This window comes from Andrographis paniculata, unplaced genomic scaffold (genome assembly GCF_009805555.1).
Source record: "Andrographis paniculata isolate CXL003 unplaced genomic scaffold, ASM980555v1 Contig25END, whole genome shotgun sequence".
NCBI lineage: Eukaryota > Viridiplantae > Streptophyta > Magnoliopsida > Lamiales > Acanthaceae > Andrographis > Andrographis paniculata.
The window spans coordinates 592,538-614,754 of NW_026137546.1; the positions used below are offsets into that span (position 1 = coordinate 592,538).

The window sequence follows — 22,217 nt, forward strand, 5'->3', positions numbered from 1 at the left end:
ACCAAAAAAAGAAAATCACAAGTATGTTTAAACCCTACACATTTGAAATATTTTTGTTATTAAACTTCTATTGTTGTTTTCGGATATTAGTTTTACAACTAAATGATTCTAAAAATTGCATTTCCTATTCAAAATTCCTAATACATTATGTTAAATGTACGCCGTGATTTCGCTTTTATTTTCGTGCCATTCCATCAAATCCATTTACATTTCATATTTACCTCATTATTTTCAAAACCCAAAACAAATACCGTATTTTTTAATACTACATTCTTTCTAAACTTTACTATTTAGGCTATGTTATTTTTCAAAAACCAAATAATAATAATAATAAAATATTTTATCAAATATTATCTAAACACAGAACATAAAATCAAATCTTCCCAATCAAACTAAAGACAGGATGTGTTTGTTTGGAGGATTTTTATATCTTTTTTTCTCATACTATTTCAAGAATATTATATAAATACAAAACTTAAATCAAATTCTTCCAAAACCCAACCCAAAGACGGGTGTTTTTGTTTGGAGAACTTTGCGAGATTTTTAATTCACCAAATTTTTTTCTTAAAAAATTATAAAATTAAATATTTTTTTTTATATATTATATCAAAACTAAATTTTAGATTAAATAATTTAATAAAAAATTATTTATATAATGTAATACAATTTTTTTTTTATTTCAAAATTTTTACTATTAAAAATTTAAACTCTCATGCAATACATTTTATTCTAATAAACAGCTGTTTGACTACCAACCTAACAGAGAAAGTACTACATCAAACGTAGGCGGCAGGTAATTCACTTATTTATCAAATTAAATGAGACATACTTTTGGTGCTCTCATTGATCTCAAAAGTAATGTATTCACCAAACAAATTGACACAACTCTACACTCACCACAAATTAAGGCACTAAATACTCTTTTATGTCTTAGTTGGTCTGGATTGACTTTTTAGACATGTTTGACTAATTTTAACAAGATGTTTTTCTTTCCTAAAACAAGATTTCAGAATTCAAGTAAAATTATTTTTAAAAACCCAATTACTTACTAAACCCATTGAGTAATTCAATAAAACCTATTCACTCCAATGAATCTACAATTCACACACACGCATATATGTATATAGATTCCTTAATAGGCTACTTTAACACCAAATGTGCCCCTTTAAACAACAAAATAAGTGCTTAATTATTTGCTTATTCAATTATCTGCTAAACCTAAGATAATAAATTGGAAGTAGATTACTAATTATGGTGGTAGGTGCAGTCGAGAATTATGCAATCAATTGACATTATTCAATCTCACTGACCTAACTGATTAAATTACTAACTCTACCTCAAATTAATATCAAATGCAGCAGATAATTAAATATAATGAGAAACGACAACAAAATAATTCATACATTTTTTTATGCAGTAAAGTTGTGTACCTTAGTGTCTTGAAGTTCCAATCAATTTTATAAATCAAGTGCTTCCATTGTTGTAAGTTTTTCCACATACCTGCCAAGAGGAAAAATTGGGGAAAACAGTTGAGAAACACATGTGGCTGTGGGGCCTAGGGGAGGATTAGCAGTTGGTAGTTTCACATTGGAACAAATGCATGTGCCTATTGGTGACTTCAAAATATTTTCTTTTGATTCACTTGTTGTGGTGTGGCTAAAGGACACCAAATGCTGCAAACTTGTCGTTTTCCAACATATTATTTGCATACCTTTTGTTTGTGTATAAATACGCCCCTCTTACTTCAAGATTTTGTACTAAGGTGTGAGAACTCAAAAGCCCTTTAAGTTGCTATCTCTCCCCCTTTTCTTTCTTTCTAAAATGGCTATTCCAGCAGTGCTTCCAATGGCTTCCCTAGTGTTCTTCTTCTTCATTAGCTTATGTCTAAGAACTGAAGCTTATGGCAGCGGGTGGCAGTCGGCTTTCGCCACTTTCTATGGCGGCGGGGATGCTTCAGGCACTATGGGTCAGTTGCTACAACTCTACAATGAATGGTTTATATGTATTGTGAATTAAGTGGTGTCCATCATGCAAGAAAGCATAATGATCATTTCTTTAAGTGGGACCATAACTATCCTACACTTTATTATCCCTTCTAAAATCTGGAACTAAAACTTACTTTATATAATTGGATTTGGGACACATCTATATGCGATTCTAACATCATCTGATATTGGCTATTGATGTGTAATATCTTTGCATATGTCCAGGGGGTGCTTGTGGGTATGGAAATCTATACAGCCAAGGCTACGGCACAAACACAGCAGCACTCAGCACAGCTCTATTCAACAATGGCCTTAGCTGTGGAGCTTGTTTTGAGATAACATGCTCCGGTGCCCAGAAATGGTGCCTAAGGGGAACCATTAAGGTCACAGCTACAAATTTCTGCCCTCCTAATCCATCCCTCCCCAACAACAATGGTGGCTGGTGCAACCCCCCTCGCCAGCACTTTGATCTGGCTCAGCCTGCATTCTTGCAGATAGCCCAGTACCGAGCTGGAATTGTTCCTGTTTCTTACAGGAGGTAAGCTTCTGTGAGTTATCATCACTAGTTTTGTCTTTTAAGATTTGAGGCATTTTCTGATGGTTTTAAGTTCTTACATCTGGCAGGGTTCCTTGTGTGAAGAAGGGTGGAATAAGGTTCACTATCAACGGCCACTCATACTTCAATTTGGTGTTGGTTACTAATGTGGCTGGTGCAGGGGATGTCCATAAAGTATCGATCAAGGGATCAAAAACAGGATGGCAATCCCTGTCGAGAAACTGGGGCCAGAACTGGCAGAGCAATGGGTATCTCAATGGCCAGAGCCTCTCATTTCAGGTTACTACCAGCGATGGTAGGACTATTACATGCAACAATGTTGCCCCTGCAGGTTGGCAGTTCGGACAGACATATGAGGGAGGACAGTTTTAATTACATTGGGTGATATTGAATTATAGACATGAACATTAAAAGATTGAGTTGTATTTGGATGTGGGAATTATGGGTGAGTATGTAGGTATGGGGGAGGCTAAGGGAGCTGTGGTGGCAGGTTTGCACCCGCTGAAGCCTAATATGTGTATGTATGGTAGTAACATTATAGGTTTCACTTTTTTTTTGGAGAAATTTTCTTATTCAAGAGATATTGGAATTATGTATGGCTAATATTGGATGAGCCATTACAAATACCATATAGTGAAGGTTGTAGATTTCTTCCCTACTCCAGTGTAAACTACTGAGTAAGGGTACCTTAATGAAGTGTGTTTTATGTTGCCCTTTTGACTAACTCTATTTGGATGGTTCATTTTGTGACATATTAGTAGTTTTGATTCTGATCTTCTCCTTCTATAATAAAATTACAACAATACCTAAAATCCTAAATCAAATCATTAGAGTCCAGCTTACCACTCGCCAAGGATAAAGCTAAGAAGAACATCAGTTCAAAACAGATCAATAGAAAGGAATTAAGGCATTTTCGTATCATCAAAGAGAGGAATGTGTAAACTCAGTAAGTTCTTCTACACTCAATCTAAACACAAGACCAGACATAAACCAACATGTATTCAGTTGTCGTTCATTAGAGCAAGAAGGCAGTGAGAATGATAATAGTTTGTCAGTAGTCAGATTCCTTGAATTGATACACAGCTAGCTAAATCTGTTAACTTATATCTAAGTTGTACATAAATACTTCTTCTGTAAGGTTATACTAACGTTGTTGTGTACTACTTAAGATTTACTTTATTATTAATAAACAAACCATAAATGTAAGTAGGGAATGATTGTGATAATTAACCCTTCTAATATTCTTTGTTCTGCCTAACCTCTGCACACTTTGCTTCCACAAATATGCTGTGTAAATATGCAATACAGATAACCATAAAACAGAACAAAGAAGAACAGTTGGTTTTGCAAGGTTCGGCTCCTACATATTCAAACCAGTAGTTTTTACATGTCATAAAGTCTATATATATGTAAAAACTGCTTTGGCGAGCCACAAATATTAACAAAATACTTCAGTTAAACAATAAGCAATTCTATGATGAGACGAATAGCACAATTGATTGCTTCCACAAGACAAACCAAACCGAATGAACTTATATACCTGAAGTTAAAGCAATATAGCCAACAGACGAACAATTAAATACCATACTTACATGTATATTAGCAGCAGCCTATAGTCCAATTCAACAAGGAGTGATGAAAGAGCATTGCTCACTATTTCTTCTAATAAAACTAATTGAGCTGGTGTTTGGAATTCCCTGCGCAAACAAACAGAAAAATCATGGATGAAACCTAAACGGATGAAAGAAAATTGAAATGTAAAAACAACACATTATAGGCTCCATTGGTTCGAAGAAACTCCAGACCTAAAAGTACCAAAACATCAAAACTAAGAGACCAAAACGAGATCCGGTGCACTCACTTCGTAGCCATGGAAAAACGCTGAGTTAGCTATAGTTTTAAGCACTGAATTTTTCAAAACCGCTATTAAAATACCAATTAGAATAATCAGTTGCCGCCATCATTTAAGTACTGAAACCTTCAGTGGCGCGAGCCGCCTTGTTTAGATAAATTCAAGGCTTTCCGAGGTACCTCCGCCACCACCCGTGTGGCTCACAGATCTAAAATATATATTTTTTATTTATATCACAATATAAGTATAATATTATTATATATTCTATTGATATAGTAAAAATAGTTTATTGAAATTAAAATTACTAATAATAATAAAAGTTAGTATAGAGTATATTTTTAATTTTTAGTTAATAATTTTTTTATTGGTATTTACTGTAAATAAATAATGAAGAGAGAATTATATGTAAATGGCAATTTGTTGATTTTGTCTTAATTTTAATATATATTTAATGTATAGACAAAAAAAAAAAACATGTATAAATTTGACATATAAAAAAAAATATTATTATATTTGTATAATAATATAAAATTGTAGTATGAATGTTCACAAAATAATAAATATTTATTGATACTATAAATATGTATGTAGATATATATATATATGGTAATAACCTTTCAATGCTTTGCTTCAAACACATTTGTTCTTATTCTTTGACTACGGAGAAAATATTTGTTATATTATTTAGTAGTACAAACGGTGTAATATTAGAATGTGTAGTTATAATCAGTAGTTATTGAACTTAATAATTTGAATATAAAAGAGTATGATTCTACTTATATACATATTTTTTTACTTTTTTATATTATTCATTCAACTTATGACATGACAATAAATAATTCGCTCATCATCCCTTATAGGCCATATTTAATCAGTTTTTGTTTGTTTAGTTGTGTTTATATATATATATATATATATACTATTGCACGTGGCTTTGATTTTTAGATACTACTTTGGGCCGTAATGGACCATAATATGGGCCCCATATTAAAGCCCGAATGAGAATTTCCCTATAAATGCCAGCAATGCATTAAAAGAACAATAAATAAATTACTCCAAAATAGAAGTAAAAAAATATATATATATATAATAATAAATTAAACCGAAATATCTATATATAAATTTTCACTATTAGGGTGGGTGGGGCATTTGACCTATTTATTTGAGCTAAGATTTGCAATAAATAGCACTAATAAGTAAAAGTCTACTCTACCCTGCCTATAAAAAATTATCTTGCTAGTAATAAATTGGAGGATAGATACTAACTTATATTCATATTTTTTAAAAAAATATGCTTCTATAACAATTTTTTTTTTTAATATTACACTTATTAATTTTCATTTTTTTTACTTTCATTTTTAAAATACAAAATATATCTAGACAAATACTAACATCCCCATGCTGTAAATTATTTAGAGCCTTTATTAAAGAATTAACAATAATATTGTACAAGTACATAATAATTATGATTAATATATATTTAGAATAATTCAATACATTTTAATAATACAGAAAAGGTAAAAATCAAAATCAAAATAAATTCAGGCAGTCAGCACAGAGACTGTGATGTCCAAATAACTGACCGTCCATGTGATATTAGATAAATATTTTGTTATATTTTAGACGATTTTTTTATGCGAATTTTGTTTATATGCTCCTAATGGTGTGTTTTTGAACTTTCTAATAGGAGTTGAGGAGTTGACAAATTTTGGGCGTATTGAACAAAAAAGCAGAACGCTGGAAATCTTTAGGTCGTGATCACGAAGCAGAGGAAGAATAAAAATTGCAAAAAGGTCATCTGAGTTAATTAGCAATTTTAGAATTGTTTGGTTTAAATTGCAAAGGGGATCTAAAGTGATGAATTAAAAATGAGAGCAAGGGCCAATAAAGAAGATGAAGAAGAAACGCAAAATCCACGATCTCACCTACAACTCATTTTTAAAAGAGAAGAGAAGAAAGAAAGAACACTAGGAGAGCAACGGAGAAGAACTTCCGGACACCTTTTTCTTCATTTCTATAATTGGTTTGTTGTCGATTTTTAAACTTGAAGGCATGATAAAATCTTTGATTTATTTTATGTTTTTAATTGTTATGGTTTGCGAGTAGTTTCATTTATAGTGTAGGTATGAATTGATATTCAAGATTGAAATTGTGAGACTTTGTTTCGATTAAAATTGGTATTCATCGATGTTGGGTATTTTTAATTCTTTATAATTGATTAGTTTATAAATCTTGAATTTATTATTGTCCACGTATCAATTAAAATCAATTTTAAACAAATCTTCGCATGAGCTTGTTAAATTGAATTGAGTCTTTCTAGTTTTTACTGCTGTCGAGTTAGAAAACTACGGTCGTACATAGGATTCTTTCCCGATTAGAGAAATAGTTAACGGTCGTACCTTAGCTATCAAAAAAATAAGGAAAGATTGGTTGTGAACGCGTGTAGATCAACTTTAACCAATTTATACAACTAGTCGATGAATTTAACTTTTAGTCAATGATCAAATGTCATGTCCCAAATAAAAAATTCATGCCTATGCTAGAGTTTAATTATATTTGGTAAACCGCTAATTTTGCATTATAGTTAACTTGCTTTTATTGAGTAAATTTTATTCTTCCTTATTTAATGTGATAATCAAATCCCCCGGTATATATTAATATAATTATAATCAATCAAATAGAGAAAGAATTATTATTTCCCTGACCCTACTCATTACTGCTATACTGCATATTTTGGGATGTAGGAATTGATATTTTATTTTGCAGTTGTGCGACAGGCTAGCAGCCCCAGTCGGAGCCCCGAAATTCATTCATTCCCGCTTTTTGTCGGCCAATGGACAGAACAAATGTCGCTTCGCGACTTAACTATGGCCTCGACAAACGGATTTCTTTTAACCCTACCCGATTATCTTATCGGTTCACCAATATGTGTACTCTGTCAGGAGCTAAACCAAAGCTCCTTGGACTACAAAGACCGTGATTATCTTCTTTTATGGAGTAGTTTATATTCACTATTGTTGGGATTGGGTCCACTTTGAGCTGAGCTCGTACGAATTTATTTTTGGATATTCTCCAAAAGGCCTTGGAATTTATAAGATGTAAAATTTTCTTCACAATTTTCAATATGAAACCAATGACCAACCAATGGACCTTTCCAGCCGACCTCGTACCGCCTATTACAAAGGGACCCCCGCCTGACCACCTCAATTGAGACCGACCCAATACCACCAGAAAACTTTCGACACAAGGCTTATCCGCAAGTCACGAGGCAAGCCAACCACCATAACCAATGCCCAATACCACTCAGTCAACTTCACCATCGAACCAGGCTCTGATACCACTGTTGAGACTGGATCAACTTAACACTAGTATGATATTGTCCGCTTTGGGCTTAGCCCGCATAAATTTGTTTTTGAATATTCTTCAAAAGACCTTATTCTAATGGAATTGATTTATGATTTATAAAATTGTGAAGATTCCAATATAGAATTTGGATTTACACCCCAACAAATATGCACATTTTGCAATTAAAATTTATTGCTACCTCCATCATAAAACTATGTTCTCGATCCTTTTATAAGCATAGAATTTGACGGCAAAAATAGTATTTTTCTTAATAAAATATTTAAAATGTAAAATAATGAAATGTTTCAATAATTATCTTATAGTTTTCAACAATTAATAGTAATTATTTTCAAAAAATATAATACTCCGTTAATGACTCATTTAGTTAGGTACACAATATTTTAAATAGTTTAAATTAATAAGTTATTAATAATAAATTATAATATTATTTTATTATTTTTATATAAATAGTGTCTTGGTATTTTAAATATTTTAAAAAATATATATATTTATTTATATTTAATTTAAAACTTATTTATTAAGATAGATATAAATAAAATTTTTTTGAATGGATCTATTAGGATGTTAGAAATTTTATTAAATTAATTAATATTTATTAAATATGTTTAAAATAAATAAATTTATTTAAAATATAAACAGATATTCTTTTATATATAAAATAAAAGTAGGAAGAAGTATTAATTTCAAACAATAATGAAACAAATTCTAAGATCGTGTTCCTTTTCAGTGTCTAGTTCCGTTTGAATAGTTATTATTTTTTTAAAACAATAATAATATTAATATAATGTTTTATAATTTATTTATTTAGGGTGTGTTTGTTTTTTAATATATATTTTTTATATAAAGTATAAAAGATTATCAATGTAATAATAATATATATTGTATTAATTTTTTTAAAAAAATATATTAATTTTTTTTTAATTTTAAAAAAAGAGCATTACCTTCTGAAAAACAAACATAAATTTCAAATAATAAAAATTTGACAAAAAGAAAATTATGAAAAAACATATCCAATTTTGAGTAAAAAATTGCTAAGGGAGAGGGCAGATGAGCGGGGTGGATGCATCTGGTCCTGCAGTCCCGGAGCTCCAAATTGTCATCGTCCTGAGCCTCCTCGCCTCATTTATGATACTACTTACTAGTTTGCATTCATTAATGCAGCTGTTATGTTACCTCTATTAAATTCATCCATAGAGAAGAATGAATCTGGGCCGTTAAGAATTTGAACGGTCTGGATTCGCCGGGTGCTGCATGCCCTGGAGCTCACGGTAACAGCACTGCAGAAGTACAAAAAATTACGAAGATAGCAATGGATCAGAGCATCTCAACAACCCTGCAGTTTTCACAACCATTCGCATTCAGTACCCCCCAATTTCCCAAAAGAAAATCTTAAAATATCTATAATTAAATAAAAGAATAAGAAAAAAATCTGAAACAGATAAACGAGGAATAATGAGCAACAAGCCTACAGCAGCCGAATCGAAATCGACACTTTTTTTTAATTTCTGGTTCAAAAGAAAATCTAGAAATTTATCTATCATTTATCCCAGATTTAATTCTACATATATATATATATGGGCTTTTGATTTAAAGTTGTCTTATCAATTTACCAATAATTTCAGGTATAGATATATATATCATCAGTCACCATTTGAATAAAAATTGAGTATTTTTTACATTTTTTAAAGATTCTTTGGCTTTTGATTCGTGAAATATTTGACAGAAGACGACGAGACGAAAACGAAAACGAAAGGGTTTCTTTGAAAGGGTTATTATTTTCAGAAATGGGACTGCTGATTAAATAAATAATTAATAACGAATGATAAGAAAGGGGGGCCCACGTGCCGGTCACGTGGAGCTGCTCCTTCCTACACAAGAACTGAAAAAACATATCGAAAACTGTACACATTCCCTTCCTTTTCACCCTCACCAATTTTTATTCTTCTTACTGTTCAATTCAATTAACCTCTTTTTCTCTAAAAAATTAAAATTAAAATTGAAATTGAAATTGAAATTGAAATTGAAATTGAAATCAAGATGAAAAGAATGCACTTATTACAGGCCATTTAAAAAAGTTCGAGTATGTTAAAACAGTGTAAGAAAATAGTTTTGTATTCTGAAACAAAGTTGAAGAAATATACAGAAATGGCGTTCAGACAAATCCCATAAGTCACTTTTTCATTTTTTAATAGTTTCGGATTTTATGCTCTAACCTTTTGACGATAATTTGTTCCTTTTCTCCTCCAAAAACCACTTTTTATTATTTTAGATAAATAAATAAATAAAACGCCAGCAGGGCATGTGTATCTATATGTATGTATAGGTTTGGTATTTAGACTGCGGGTTTTGATGGTCCTTGAAGACGCCATTATTTTCGTGGGCTCAAGTTTGGTGTGACTGATTTTTAATTTTCTTGAATTTTTATTTCTTGATTTTGATAAAAATTCCACTGTCGTTGAATCATGTGATTTTGGTTCTCACTGCACACTTCTTACACTGTCTTCTTCATCTTCTTACCATTTTTCTTTTAATTTTTTGGTCCCCAATTGAAATTGTGAGTGGTGAAATTGAGGAAGTTAATGGAAGTTGCTAGAACTTGTATTTTTACCAACTCTTTATCCAAATTAGGGATAGGGTAAGGCTAAGGCTAAGGCTGAGGCTAATTTATTTCCTCTATTTCAAAATCCAAATGCAGAGTGGTGTCTGTCTCTACAACAGTTTCTTCTTGATCTGTTCTTACTGTTAATTAAAATCACAGATCAAAATAGCTTTTTAATTACTTCCCCTTTTCTCTTCTTTCCACCTTATAAACCACGAAAAACAAATAAAGAAATCCTTGTCGGAATGCTAAATTAGTGACTCGACGATTCCACATGGGGTTCAGTTGGAAGTAGGCAAGAAATTGGTCATTTCACTGTTTGTGGTTGTCGATTAGAATTTGATTCGTGGGTCGGTGCCATTTAGGTCTCTCTTTATTTTAATTTTATTTTTTATTAAGTAATCTTTTTCTGGGATCTGCCTTAATCCTTTTGGTAATTTTCGGACATTGCAAAGGGAAGCTGCCATGGATCTTAGCTACGAGAAGCCATGGAGACCTCCAAAGGTTTATTTATTTATTTTCGAATTCCAATTGTCAATTATTTGGTTCCTATGTTGTAATGATTTGATTGTTTGTAATTAATTTCAGAAAGATTGGAAGAACCTTTTGGTGCTGGCTTACCAAAGCCTGGGGGTAGTGTACGGCGACCTTAGCATTTCTCCATTGTATGTCTACAAAAGCACATTTGCTGAGGACATTCATCACTCGGAGACTAATGAGGAGATCTTTGGTGTCCTGTCGTTTGTTTTTTGGACACTCACTCTCGTCCCTTTGTTCAAATACGTCTTCGTCGTCCTCCGCGCCGACGACAATGGCGAAGGTATTGTTCGAAATCGACGCAATTTGCCAATTTTTTGTATTTTCGTGTCCTAATTCCAAATTAGATGAAATTCCAGCATTTTTGGGGCCATCCAAATAGTTTAAAACGACGTTTTTCTAATTTTTTGGCTAACTTTTTAACTTTTGCAATTTTTTTTTTTTTTCTTATGGACTTTTATTGTTTTTGAAACTATAAATATTTTTTATTTTGATTTGAAATTGACGTGATTTGAATTTTTTATATAAATAATATTTTCATGTAATGTTTTGTTAGAATAACATTGGCTATGTTTATTTGGAAGATTTTTTTTCTTATTTTACTATTTCAATTTTATTTTCCTTCCAAAAACATCAAATCAAACATCTAATTTTTATTTATTTTATTATATTAAAATCTACTTAACATCAATACATATTTCTATCTTGCATCAAATAACTATATCAATTCAAAATTTTACTATTTAAAATCAAAACTCAAAACCAAAACCTCACAAGTAAAGACAGTTTTATTGGTATTGTGTTTGATGAACAGTGAAATTTTTATTTTGAGTGTGTTTGTTTGGGAATTTGAATTTTTAAATAATAAAAAAATAAATTTAAATAATTATTTCATGTTATAACAAATAGTTTTTTATGTGATTTTTAATATAAAATTAATTTTTATTATAATATAAAAAAAATTATAAAAATTAGAAAATTGCATTATATTATAACCAAAACAAAGGGTTTATATGTCGGCAACATAAAATAGATTCGATAAATGGCTTTGTCGCTTCTGACTTTGTTTAGAATTCCGTTGTTTTCAACTATAATATTTTTAGAAAAAAAAATTCATAGACTAAACTTACTCTAAAATCTCTCAAACAAAAACGTCCTATTTTGGTTTTCATTAATAAGACTAGATTATTCTCTAATTGACTATCTTCTCTTGTTCGGTCATCTCGATTTCTATATTCAGCTTAATAGAAAAATTTGAATTGAAATAACGTTGGATTTCGATATAAACAATTGGAGCATACCTCTTTTTTGTTATGGATTGGACAATGCAATAATTGAGCACTGTGGTTGTTCTTGTAACAAAAATTTTTAAGGTTGTTATGACTTACGATCATTATTGAGTTCTGTTGGTAACAAAAATTGCAGGTGGAACTTTTGCACTGTATTCCCTAATCTGCAGGCACGCCAAAGTTAGTCTTCTCCCGAACCGGCAGGTCGCCGACGAGGCGCTGTCGACGTACAAGCTCGAGCACCCTCCGCTGACAAAGAACAGCTCGAAGGTCAAGACGGTGCTTGAAAATCACAAATCCTTACACATTTGTTTGTTGATCTTGGTTTTACTCGGAACGTGCATGGTTATCGGGGATGGATTGCTTACGCCGGCGATATCCGGTGCGTCGATGGAGCTTTGGTTGTGTTCAATTATGTCGAATTGATTGATTTTGGTGGGTTTTGTATTTGTCGTCGTTGTCGCTGCGATTGACAATTTTTTTTGTGTTTTCTTGCAGTATTCTCCGCGGTTTCGGGGCTTGAATTATCGATGTCGAGGGAACATCACCAGTGTATGTGAATCTTCTTTTTCTCGAAAACTTCATTTGTGGATTTTACACACTATTCAATTTTATTTTTTTCTTCCAAAAATATCAAATCAAACAATTACTTTTCATTTTTTTTTATATTATACTACAAATTTATTTACATTCATAAGATCACATCAACCTCTATTTATATCACATCAAACAACTATTCAAATTCAACTTTTTACTATTCAAAAATCCAAACAAAAAAACTAAAACCCACAAACAAACACACCCTTCGTTTTCTATTTATACGTTCTCGAATTGATGTGTTTTGATCATTGACAAAATTACTTGAAATTTATTTGTAGTTTGAAAAGTTTGCATACTTATCCTTTATGATTTAGAAACTACACAAAGTTCTATCGATCAGGTTTAAACATCTCATAACATTTTTTTTTTAAGAATTACAATATTCTCGAAAATATGGAGTTTCATGCAATTTTAAAAGATTATGTGCAATGTTCTCTAACATAGAAAGGCATCGAATTCCAGTTGAATTGTGTTCGGATAATATTCCAACATGGGGAACTCCAAATTACAGCGATGACAATGATCTTTATATTCTTACATTGATGTTGCGATGGGATGAGTCAAGCTATGTAATTTTTTATACAAAGTGTTTATATCGTTTCTTTTTCGTTTTGTAGATGCGGTGATTCCGATTACTTGCTTCATTTTAGTGTGCCTCTTCGCATTACAACACTACGGCACGCATCGCATCGGTTTTTGCTTCGCGCCGATTGTTTTCACTTGGTTACTATGCATAAGCGCGCTCGGATTGTACAATATTTTCAAATGGAATACACATGTCTACCAAGCGCTCTCTCCGACTTACATGATAAGGTTTTTGAAGAAAACTCGGAAAAGCGGGTGGATGTCTTTGGGCGGAATTCTTCTATGCATTACCGGTAAATATGTTCTTCGAATGTATCTGTTGGTGCACTTCTGTTTATAGATAGATAAATAAATGATATATAATATGTATCCCTAATAACTTAAACTTTCTCGGTGAGACGGCTATTTACTTGATCTAATAGTATTGAAATTCATACTTTGTGGTCCTACAGGCTCCGAAGCAATGTTTGCAGATCTTGGCCATTTCTCCTACAGAGCAATTCAGGTAATAATCGAAACTTCACCATTTTCTTTGTTCGGAAAGAAAGTTTGTTCATAATTTGCGTGTCTTTGTTCTTTGTTCGACAGATAGCTTTCACGTTTTTAGTGTATCCTGCGCTTATATTGGCGTACATGGGCCAAGCGGCGTACCTATCGAAACATCACCATCCGGTGCACAAGATAGGCTTTTATGTATCGGTTCCAGGTATGACGACGTTTTTTTTTTAAGTTTTTTCGAGAGGTGATGCCGGGATTTATTCGTTACGGTTTCTTATTCGCTGAAATATGTGGTAGAAAGTGTTCGATGGCCGGTACTTGTGGTGGCAATACTCGCATCGGTGGTCGGGAGTCAGGCGATCATCAGCGGGACATTTTCGATAATCAACCAGAGCCAATCGCTCGGTTGTTTCCCGAGAGTGAAGGTCGTTCACACGAACGAAAAGATGCACGGCCAGATTTACATCCCGGAGATCAACTGGATGCTCATGATCCTCTGCATCGCCGTCACGATTGGGTTCCGAGACATCAAACACATGGGAAACGCATCTGGTACGTCGTATTGAACTTAGATAGAGCTGTTAAATAAGCGAGTTTGAGTATCGGTTGTTCAAGCTCGACTCAAACTTGTTAACAGTACAGGATCGGTTCGACTCGGCTCGTTAAGAATTCGAATCAAATTAGTGGCTCGAGTTCGGCTCGTAAAGCTTAAACTCGAGCTCGAGCTCGGCTCGTAAAGCTCAAACTTGAGCTTGAGTTCGAGTTCTGCTTGAATTTATATATATTCTATATATTTTTAAATATATAATTTAAATATATTTAATTTTATTCATATTTTTATAATAAAATATTTAAATTTAAATAATAAATGTAAATTTTTATATAAAAATTATATATATTATATTAATATATAAATAATATAAATATACTATCACTAACGAGCTCAATTGAACTACTCGCAAACTAAGTTTGAACTCGGTTCGTTTATAAAACAAAAATAATTTTCGATTTATCTATAAACGACCAAGCCAAGCTGTTAACAAGCCGAATCGAGTTTGACTCGCGAGCTAGTTGATTTGTTTAACATTTCTAAACTTAGAACGTAATTGTATACTCGTTTGGTATGTTTTCGCAAATTGATTCGTTTGTTCGTTTGTAGGATTGGCCGTGATGGCGGTGATGCTCGTTACGACTTGCCTCACGTCGCTCGTGATCATCCTTTGTTGGCACAAGCCGCCCCTCGTCGCATTGAGCTTCTTGCTCTTCTTCGGAACGCTCGAATTGCTATACTTCTCCGCCTCCGTCATCAAATTCACCGAAGGCGCGTGGCTCCCGATTCTCCTCGCGCTCTTCCTCGTCACCGTTATGTTCGTTTGGCATTACGCGACCGTTAAAAAATACGAATACGATCTCCACAACAAGGTCTCGCTCGAATGGCTACTCGCCTTAGGCCCAAGCCTAGGCATCGCCCGGGTTCCAGGTATCGGTCTCGTCTTCACCGATCTTACGTCGGGAATCCCAGCGAATTTCTCCCGGTTTGTAACCAATCTCCCTGCCTTCCACCGGGTCCTCGTTTTCGTCTGCGTGAAATCCGTTCCCGTCCCGTTTGTCCCGCCGGCGGAGCGATACCTCGTCGGTCGCGTGGGGCCCGCCGCGCACCGCTCCTACCGGTGCATTGTCAGGTATGGATACCGCGACGTTCATCAGGATGTCGATTCGTTTGAATCCGAGCTCGTCACCCGGTTAGCCGAGTTCATCCGATACGACTGGTACAAGGCCCGGGACAGCATGGACGACGGGAACGATAGTTCTCAGTCGGGGATGTCGTCGAATGAGTGCCGGCTGGCGGTGATCGGGACGATCGAGCTGGCGGGTCCACCGCCGGTGTTCGAGATCGAAGATGTCATGGAGCCGGCGAGCGTCTCCGCCGGCTGCCCGACGATCGGCAGTGTGACAGACGTCATAGAAATGGAGCCGGTGGCGGAGCGGAGGGTGCGGTTTGCGGTCGACGATACCGAATCGGAGTGCGGCGGGAGGTCTACGACGGCGGCGGCGGAGATGGAGATGCGGGAAGAGCTCCAGGACCTTTATGAAGCACAGCAGGCGGGGACGGCGTTCATTTTGGGGCACTCGCACGTGCGGTCGAAGCAAGGGTCGTCGGTGCTGAAGAGGGCGGCAATCGATTTCGGGTATAATTTTCTCCGCCGGAACTGTAGAGGGCCAGACGTGGCTCTGAAGGTGCCGCCGGCTTCGCTGCTGGAAGTGGGAATGGTTTATATTGTGTAGGAGCACGTGGTCTGCACGTGCTTGGTTGTTTGAATGTTTGACTGGATATGATGATGAGCGATGATTGTGGGAGTGTAAATGCTGGTGAGTGATGATGCCTTTTGTTTTTGAAGAGTTTATTTGTTGGAAGTATCTTTGTTTTTTCTTTTGGTGCTATTTTTTATTGTTTTTTAAATGATAATTAAGTTAAATATAATAAATTTGATTAAAAATTAATTGCTAATTTGATGTTACGAATAAAATAAGTAGTATTATAAATAAAATATGTGTATTATATTCCTTCCATTTTATTGTATTAAATTCAACAACAATGTTAGTATAGTTTGGTGTTATATTTATATTAGATTAGTATAATTCATACTCCGTCAGTTAAAGATAAATTATTTATGTCGTATTTAATAATAAAAATATATATCTTTTTATTTTTATAAGTTTTGTATATAAATATCATTATATTAGTATTATAACATATTATTAAAAATATTTTTGTTATTTTATTTTAATTTGTATTATATCTTAATATAATAATTAATATTTAAAATTAGCACATAAAAAATAGATCTACTTGTTACAACCGAATGGAGGTAATATATTATAGTATTATATTATTTTTTTGAAATTTTATAAAAAATTTAAAATAATAATATTTTATTAGTTAACGAAAATGTATAAAATAATTTTAATATTTTACAATTTATATTTTATGTAATATAAATAAATATAAATATGATATTTTGAATTTAAAATTAATTTTGAATATAATATAAATAATTAATAATTAATTTGATATTTATTAAAATTAAAATTGGATAAAATCTCATGAAAAAACACCCTTATTCTGGAATCCATAAAATTTAATCATTCATATACGATACATATAAATACTATCCCCATTTGTAGGAAGATCATCATCGGTAACGTATCTGGACCAGAACCAGTGATTCCTCCAAACGTACATCATCTCCTCGATCGGAATATTCTTCGTCTCCGGCAGGAAGAAATACACAAACACCGACATCGTCGCCACGAAGGATGCGAAGACCAAAAACAGCCCGTACTTCATGCGGCACAGCATCGGCATGAACACTTGCGCCACCAGAAACGTGAACGTCATGTTCACCACCGTGTTTATGCTCTGTGCCGCCGGCCGGATTTCCAACGGAAATATTTCGCTCGGCACCAGCCACCCGAGCGGGCCCCACGACCACGAAAAGCCCGCCACGTAGATGCAGATGAACAGCACCACCGCCGACGCGAAGCATTTATCGAACACGGTGGGGGCTCCGGTGACCCTGTACTTGACGGCGAAGAAAATCGCCACTACAATCTATATATATGTTGAGATATGTTAGGTATTATTCAATTTAAAAAATTTTATTCTAAATATTATTTAGAGTAGATGGTAAGAAATGATAAAAGTCAAATATGGTTACCCGAGACTCGACATGAACACGCATATTTCATTTCAAAACCCGAATTGAATTCAATTATATTTGAATTTGACTATAACATGATCGGCCTAAGAAGTAATTATATTTGATATTTGACTATACCAAATTTTATGTATTTGTAACAAAAATATTATAATAAATTTATCATAAATAAGTAAAATAAAACTTAACAAATGAATTATATTTTAAAGTAATTAATCTTTCTGTCCGGAGAATATATAAACTTAGTTAAATCTGAAAATTAATAAATACTAATAATATTCTAATATTAAAATAAAATATATAAAAAGTAAAAAAAAAAAAGTAGCTAAATTATTATATTATTTTTGAAAATAAAGTAATAAAATTATGAATAAACAAAATATATTATGCATAAATTTCATATAGAAAAATTAATATAATTATTTTTTCTTAATTAATATTTTATTAATATATTAATCAAGTTGGTCTGGATCTGGTCTTTTATCAGGTATTTTGGATCGCCTAAGTTATTATTATCCAAATTTATTTTTCACTTATCATATATAAATTGATTATAGTGTACTCAATAAAAGAAAATATTGGATAACGAGGAAAGTAGTATTTGAATTTATAGCAAAAATGTAACTAACCTGGCAGAGGAACATCTGCGAGCCGCCTTCGAGCAAGAGGAAGCGCCGGCCCCATTTATCGACGCCGTAGATGGAGACCAAAGTGGCGACGACGATCACGATTCCGACGTCCACCGACGACATCAGAGAAGCTTCGCTGGCGAAGCCTAGGGTTCTGAACAGCGCCGGCGCGAAGAAAATTATTATGTTCACTCCGGTCAGCTGCTGGAAGAAGGGGATCAATACGGACATCGTCAGATGAGGTCGGTACTTTCTCTGCCCAAAGAAATTGCGCCATGGATGCTCGACTCTCTGCGACGCCTCGCCCGCGGCGACGAGGTCGTGGAATTCTACGCCGACGTCGCGTACGCCGCGGATTCGGACAAGATTCGCGAGAGCGTCTTCGCGCTTGCCGCGCTCGATTAGGGAATTAGGCGTCTCCGGCAGGAGGAGTGAGCCGATGACGATGATTGCGGCGGGGACGGCGCCGCCGCCGAGGCACAGCCGCCACCCGAAGCCGCCGTCGAATTTGGCGAAGATGTAGTTGATTACGGTGGCCGCCAGAATGCCGAGGGTGATAGACATCTGGAATCCGATGTTGAAGGCTCCTCTGTATTTGTAGGGAGCCATTTCTGAAAGGTATAGAGGCGTAGCCTGCAAATGCACCAGCACAAAATTAAACAATCGGTTAAGTTTAATCACTAGTGTAGTGTTTTTTTTAGTTTTACTGTTTTAGAATTTTTTTTTTCTTTTTAAAAATATTAAATTAATCAATTTTATTTTTTTATATTATATTACAAATTTATTTTATAATAAAAACATCACTTCAAATAACTATTTAAATTCAACTTTTTGCTATTTAAAAATTTAAATGGCACATAGACAAACAAACACTAGATAATTTTGGAAATAGATCATATTAATCATCGGTGACAATGTTTAGACAATATAAATATTATTTTTTATATAAAATTTTTATATCTAACATAAAAAAAAAAATGTGTGTATATATATATATATATATGAAAATACAAAATAAGCACACTTCTAATCAAAATAATCATGAACAAAACACTATGTCCTTAACCCTTAAATATTTCTTATTTTCATATGATTACAAATACTAAATCAAAAAAACAAATACTTTGGCATAGATTTATGATGTTATTGTAATAATATTTTAAAATGTAAAATAATTTTTTATTAAAAATATATAAAGTATAATTACTAAAAATAATACCATTAATAGAAAATGCACTATTTGTCTTTTATATTAAGTATTTTATATAATTTATTGGACAAATATAATTGGTATTTATATTATACAATACTAAAATATATATATATTTTAATTTGTACTATGAAATCTATAGTAAGCGGGAGTATATTGATTATGTACGGATGCAATATATTAATATTAATTTCGATCAAATGAAAACAACAAAACACATACTATATTGCTTCAATTCATTGAAAAGGTAATTTAAATATAGGAAAATTTTGGACAAATGTTCAAAAACCTGATTGGAAAATCCCATTCCAAATCCCAGTAGAAACCGACCGGAAATGAGCATGGGGATGTTCTGCGCGAAGCCATTGATCAAGGATCCGGCGCAGAACAGGATGCCTCCGACCAGCATCGACATTTTCCTTCCGAATTTTCTGGTCACCGTCGCCGCACCAATCGACGACGCCATCGCCGCGAACAACGACGCCGTGAACAGCGACATCGCAACGGTGTCCAGTTTACAGTACTGGTTCAGTTTCGTTCTCAAATTCACTTTCTGCTCTTCGTACGCCAACGGGAAAAAACGCATCAGGAACGAATCCATCGACGTCACACCACCTCCACACAAATCAAAATCAAAATCAACACCAGATTAACAAACCACAGTCCAATCGAAATCATCCAATTCAATCGCAGACAAATTACCAACACCACAAATTCAAAAAAAAAAAAAAAACTTAAACCCTACCTGAAATCCCAACATCGTAGCCGAAAGTAAGCCCTCCCATGGCCGCAACAACGCACGTCACCAAAGCGTACGGCGTCAGATTTCCCGGATACACCTTCCCGCCGCCGGGAAGTGCAGGTGCGATACCACCGCCAGCCATTTCTGCCCCCAACCGAAAACCAAACCAGGAGATGAAATTTTGAGAACGGAGAAAACTGCTAACGAGAAAGATTATCTCAACAGCCAACTCCCAGAAGTTCACATTAGCTGCCAAATAAAGAATCTTATAATCATTTTTGTTACTAAATATGAATTGGAAATTTCACTACATCATTGAGATAAATTTTGCAAGGTTTAATAATAATAATTTTTTTAAAATTAATATTTTATACATATATAAGGTAATAAATTATTGTAATATCTATTTTATTTTGATATTAAAATAAAAGAAATAGGAAAAGTTAAAATATAGGAATATTAATATCTAATTAAGAATTATTTTTATAAAAAATATAAAAATAAAATATTTTAATTTTGACAACTAAAATAATAAAATAAAAATTTTTAAGCAAAAAGAATGGCTGTGTTTCTTTTGAGCACTTGGGAGAATTATGTTTGGTTTTGGATTGAATTTTAATTTTAAGTTGAGTTTGAAATTTTATGTTCCATTTGGGTTCGGAGTTTCTAATGTCTATTGATTTGATTGATAGAAAAATAATATTAATATAAGTATGCATTAAATTAAATTAATGAAATTAATAATGAGATCGGGTGTGTTTACTTGAGATTTGTTTATCTGTTTTATTATTTCAATTTTTTTTCCTTAAAAAACATCAATTCAAACACCCATTTTGATAAAGGGTTCATAACACTTAACTTTATTAGAGAATTTTGATTATTTTGATTTTGAACGTGACCTTTCATTCCCGTTACCCCTCTCGTGTGGTATTCCCCTATATGCAAACAGACCTGAACCAATCCTCTTCTACATAAACTTTTATTTTCAATTCTTTGGACATAAGGACATCTTTCACATCATTAACAAAAATTGTAGTTCTACCATATAGCATAGTATTTACAAAATTCTCATATGAACCAAATAATGAACAAAATAAAATTAGGGTTTGATCTTCATCATTTGCTTTAACCTCAACCCTGAAGATCAAGAATGACCCAACAATTGTTGGTTGAAGAGAGGGAAAAGATAATGCAATACGTTTTTTATTTTATTCGCAATACCTCTTCTTCATCAAATAAAGATAATTCCATCATATTTATTTTGACAAGTCCTCACCTACCACTTCTTGAAACCACACACAATTACTAGAAACTAAAACCATACTAATTATCATATTAATCCCGTAGTACTTTACCTGAGTACTTTCGGATATCCGGAGGGTGTAAAGACGTTGCTTCTAATATAGCCTGTTCGTGAGAGAATTTTTTTGGTACTTCTCACATAGTTTATTCCATAACCCAAATGCCGTTGTCTGATCTACAACATCCCGTAACACCTCATTAGTAACTGACAGCAAGATCGCAAAATGAGCCATTGCCAAAATCTCCTTATTTATCTCCTCATTCGTGTCATTAGAAAACTTTTCTTCTCCCTCCAACACATACGCACTAACCAGAAGTGCCCTCATCTTGACCTTCCGGAGCGTGAAGTCATTTGATCCATTAAACTTCTCAAGATCAAACTTATACGAGGACATCTTTAATCAATCAAATATGGCTCTGATACCACTTGTTATGAAAAAACGAGAAAGGAAACAAATAAAGAACATAGGTGTTTACGTGGTTCGATGATGGTGTGTCAACCTACGTCTACGGGCATGAACCGTGGAGATTTTATTATACTGATTCAAAGAGAGCTACAATTACGTCGTATGGCTAAGAACCATAACTATCTATTTATAAGCACCCAAAATACTCTAAACCCTAGCCTATTTATTATTAATTAGGATAAACCAAAAAGGAACCCTGTCAATTGAAACAGTCCTTTCGTTTTAATTTTTGGTCGAGTAGACCGCTAAATCCAAGTCACACTTTAACATTAATGAATATT

The 22,217-nt window shown here is 33.4% G+C and overlaps 3 protein-coding genes and 1 long non-coding RNA gene across 6 annotated transcripts; 2 read left to right on the forward strand and 2 right to left on the reverse strand.

The window, feature by feature from the left end:
* Positions 1-1,164: 1,164 nt before the first annotated feature.
* Positions 1,165-4,587, reverse strand: LOC127245880 (uncharacterized). Its single transcript, XR_007837517.1, has 3 exons — positions 4,403-4,587; positions 4,134-4,238; positions 1,165-1,500 (listed from the first exon to the last, which is right to left on the reverse strand). It is a non-coding gene; the product is annotated as an uncharacterized LOC127245880 (long non-coding RNA).
* Positions 1,739-3,265, forward strand: LOC127245879 (expansin-A4-like). The gene is made up of 3 exons (XM_051267022.1): positions 1,739-1,966; positions 2,211-2,523; positions 2,610-3,265. The coding sequence occupies exons 1-3, from the start codon at positions 1,822-1,824 to the stop codon at positions 2,911-2,913; spliced, it is 762 nt and encodes a 253-aa protein (XP_051122979.1). The 5' UTR covers positions 1,739-1,821; the 3' UTR covers positions 2,914-3,265.
* Positions 4,588-10,128: 5,541 nt separating the features above from the next.
* Positions 10,129-16,309, forward strand: LOC127245914 (potassium transporter 2). 3 transcript variants are annotated; one of them, XM_051267067.1, is made up of 10 exons: positions 10,129-10,723; positions 10,814-10,862; positions 10,947-11,178; positions 12,321-12,566; positions 12,683-12,736; positions 13,402-13,662; positions 13,822-13,874; positions 13,958-14,075; positions 14,165-14,419; positions 15,027-16,309. In XM_051267067.1, exons 2-10 carry the CDS (start codon positions 10,824-10,826, stop codon positions 16,151-16,153), a joined length of 2,385 nt encoding a protein of 794 aa, XP_051123024.1. In that variant the 5' UTR covers positions 10,129-10,723; positions 10,814-10,823; the 3' UTR covers positions 16,154-16,309. The 3 variants fall into 3 exon arrangements, with proteins under 3 accessions (XP_051123024.1, XP_051123025.1, XP_051123023.1); XM_051267068.1 differs by having other exon boundaries at positions 10,129-10,708; XM_051267066.1 differs by having other exon boundaries at positions 10,129-10,862.
* Positions 16,310-16,968: 659 nt separating this feature from the next.
* Positions 16,969-20,310, reverse strand: LOC127245889 (sugar carrier protein C-like). Its single transcript, XM_051267032.1, has 4 exons — positions 20,171-20,310; positions 19,715-20,040; positions 18,216-18,848; positions 16,969-17,480 (listed from the first exon to the last, which is right to left on the reverse strand). The coding sequence occupies exons 1-4, from the start codon at positions 20,307-20,309 to the stop codon at positions 17,016-17,018; spliced, it is 1,563 nt and encodes a 520-aa protein (XP_051122989.1). The 5' UTR covers position 20,310; the 3' UTR covers positions 16,969-17,015.
* Positions 20,311-22,217: the final 1,907 nt, after the last annotated feature.

Excerpts from the sequence above, each read along its gene's own strand:
- LOC127245879 (XM_051267022.1), top strand. The coding sequence starts at position 1,822 with ATGGCTATTCCAGCAGTGCTTCCAATGGCTTCCCTAGTGTTCTTCTTC. Across the intron at positions 1,967-2,210 it reads GGATGCTTCAGGCACTATGG|GGGGTGCTTGTGGGTATGGA; the intron begins GTCAGTTGCTAC and ends GCATATGTCCAG. Across the intron at positions 2,524-2,609 it reads GTTCCTGTTTCTTACAGGAG|GGTTCCTTGTGTGAAGAAGG; the intron begins GTAAGCTTCTGT and ends TACATCTGGCAG.
- LOC127245914 (XM_051267066.1), top strand. The coding sequence starts at position 10,824 with ATGGATCTTAGCTACGAGAAGCCATGGAGACCTCCAAAG. Across the intron at positions 12,567-12,682 it reads GCTTACGCCGGCGATATCCG|TATTCTCCGCGGTTTCGGGG; the intron begins GTGCGTCGATGG and ends GTTTTCTTGCAG. Across the intron at positions 12,737-13,401 it reads GTCGAGGGAACATCACCAGT|ATGCGGTGATTCCGATTACT; the intron begins GTATGTGAATCT and ends TTCGTTTTGTAG.
- LOC127245889 (XM_051267032.1), bottom strand. The coding sequence starts at position 20,309 with ATGGCTGGCGGTGGTATCGCACCTGCACTTCCCGGCGGCGGGAAGGTG. Across the intron at positions 20,041-20,170 it reads CTACGATGTTGGGATTTCAG|GTGGTGTGACGTCGATGGAT; the intron begins GTAGGGTTTAAG and ends ATTTGTGTGGAG. Across the intron at positions 17,481-18,215 it reads CGCAGATGTTCCTCTGCCAG|ATTGTAGTGGCGATTTTCTT; the intron begins GTTAGTTACATT and ends ACATATATATAG.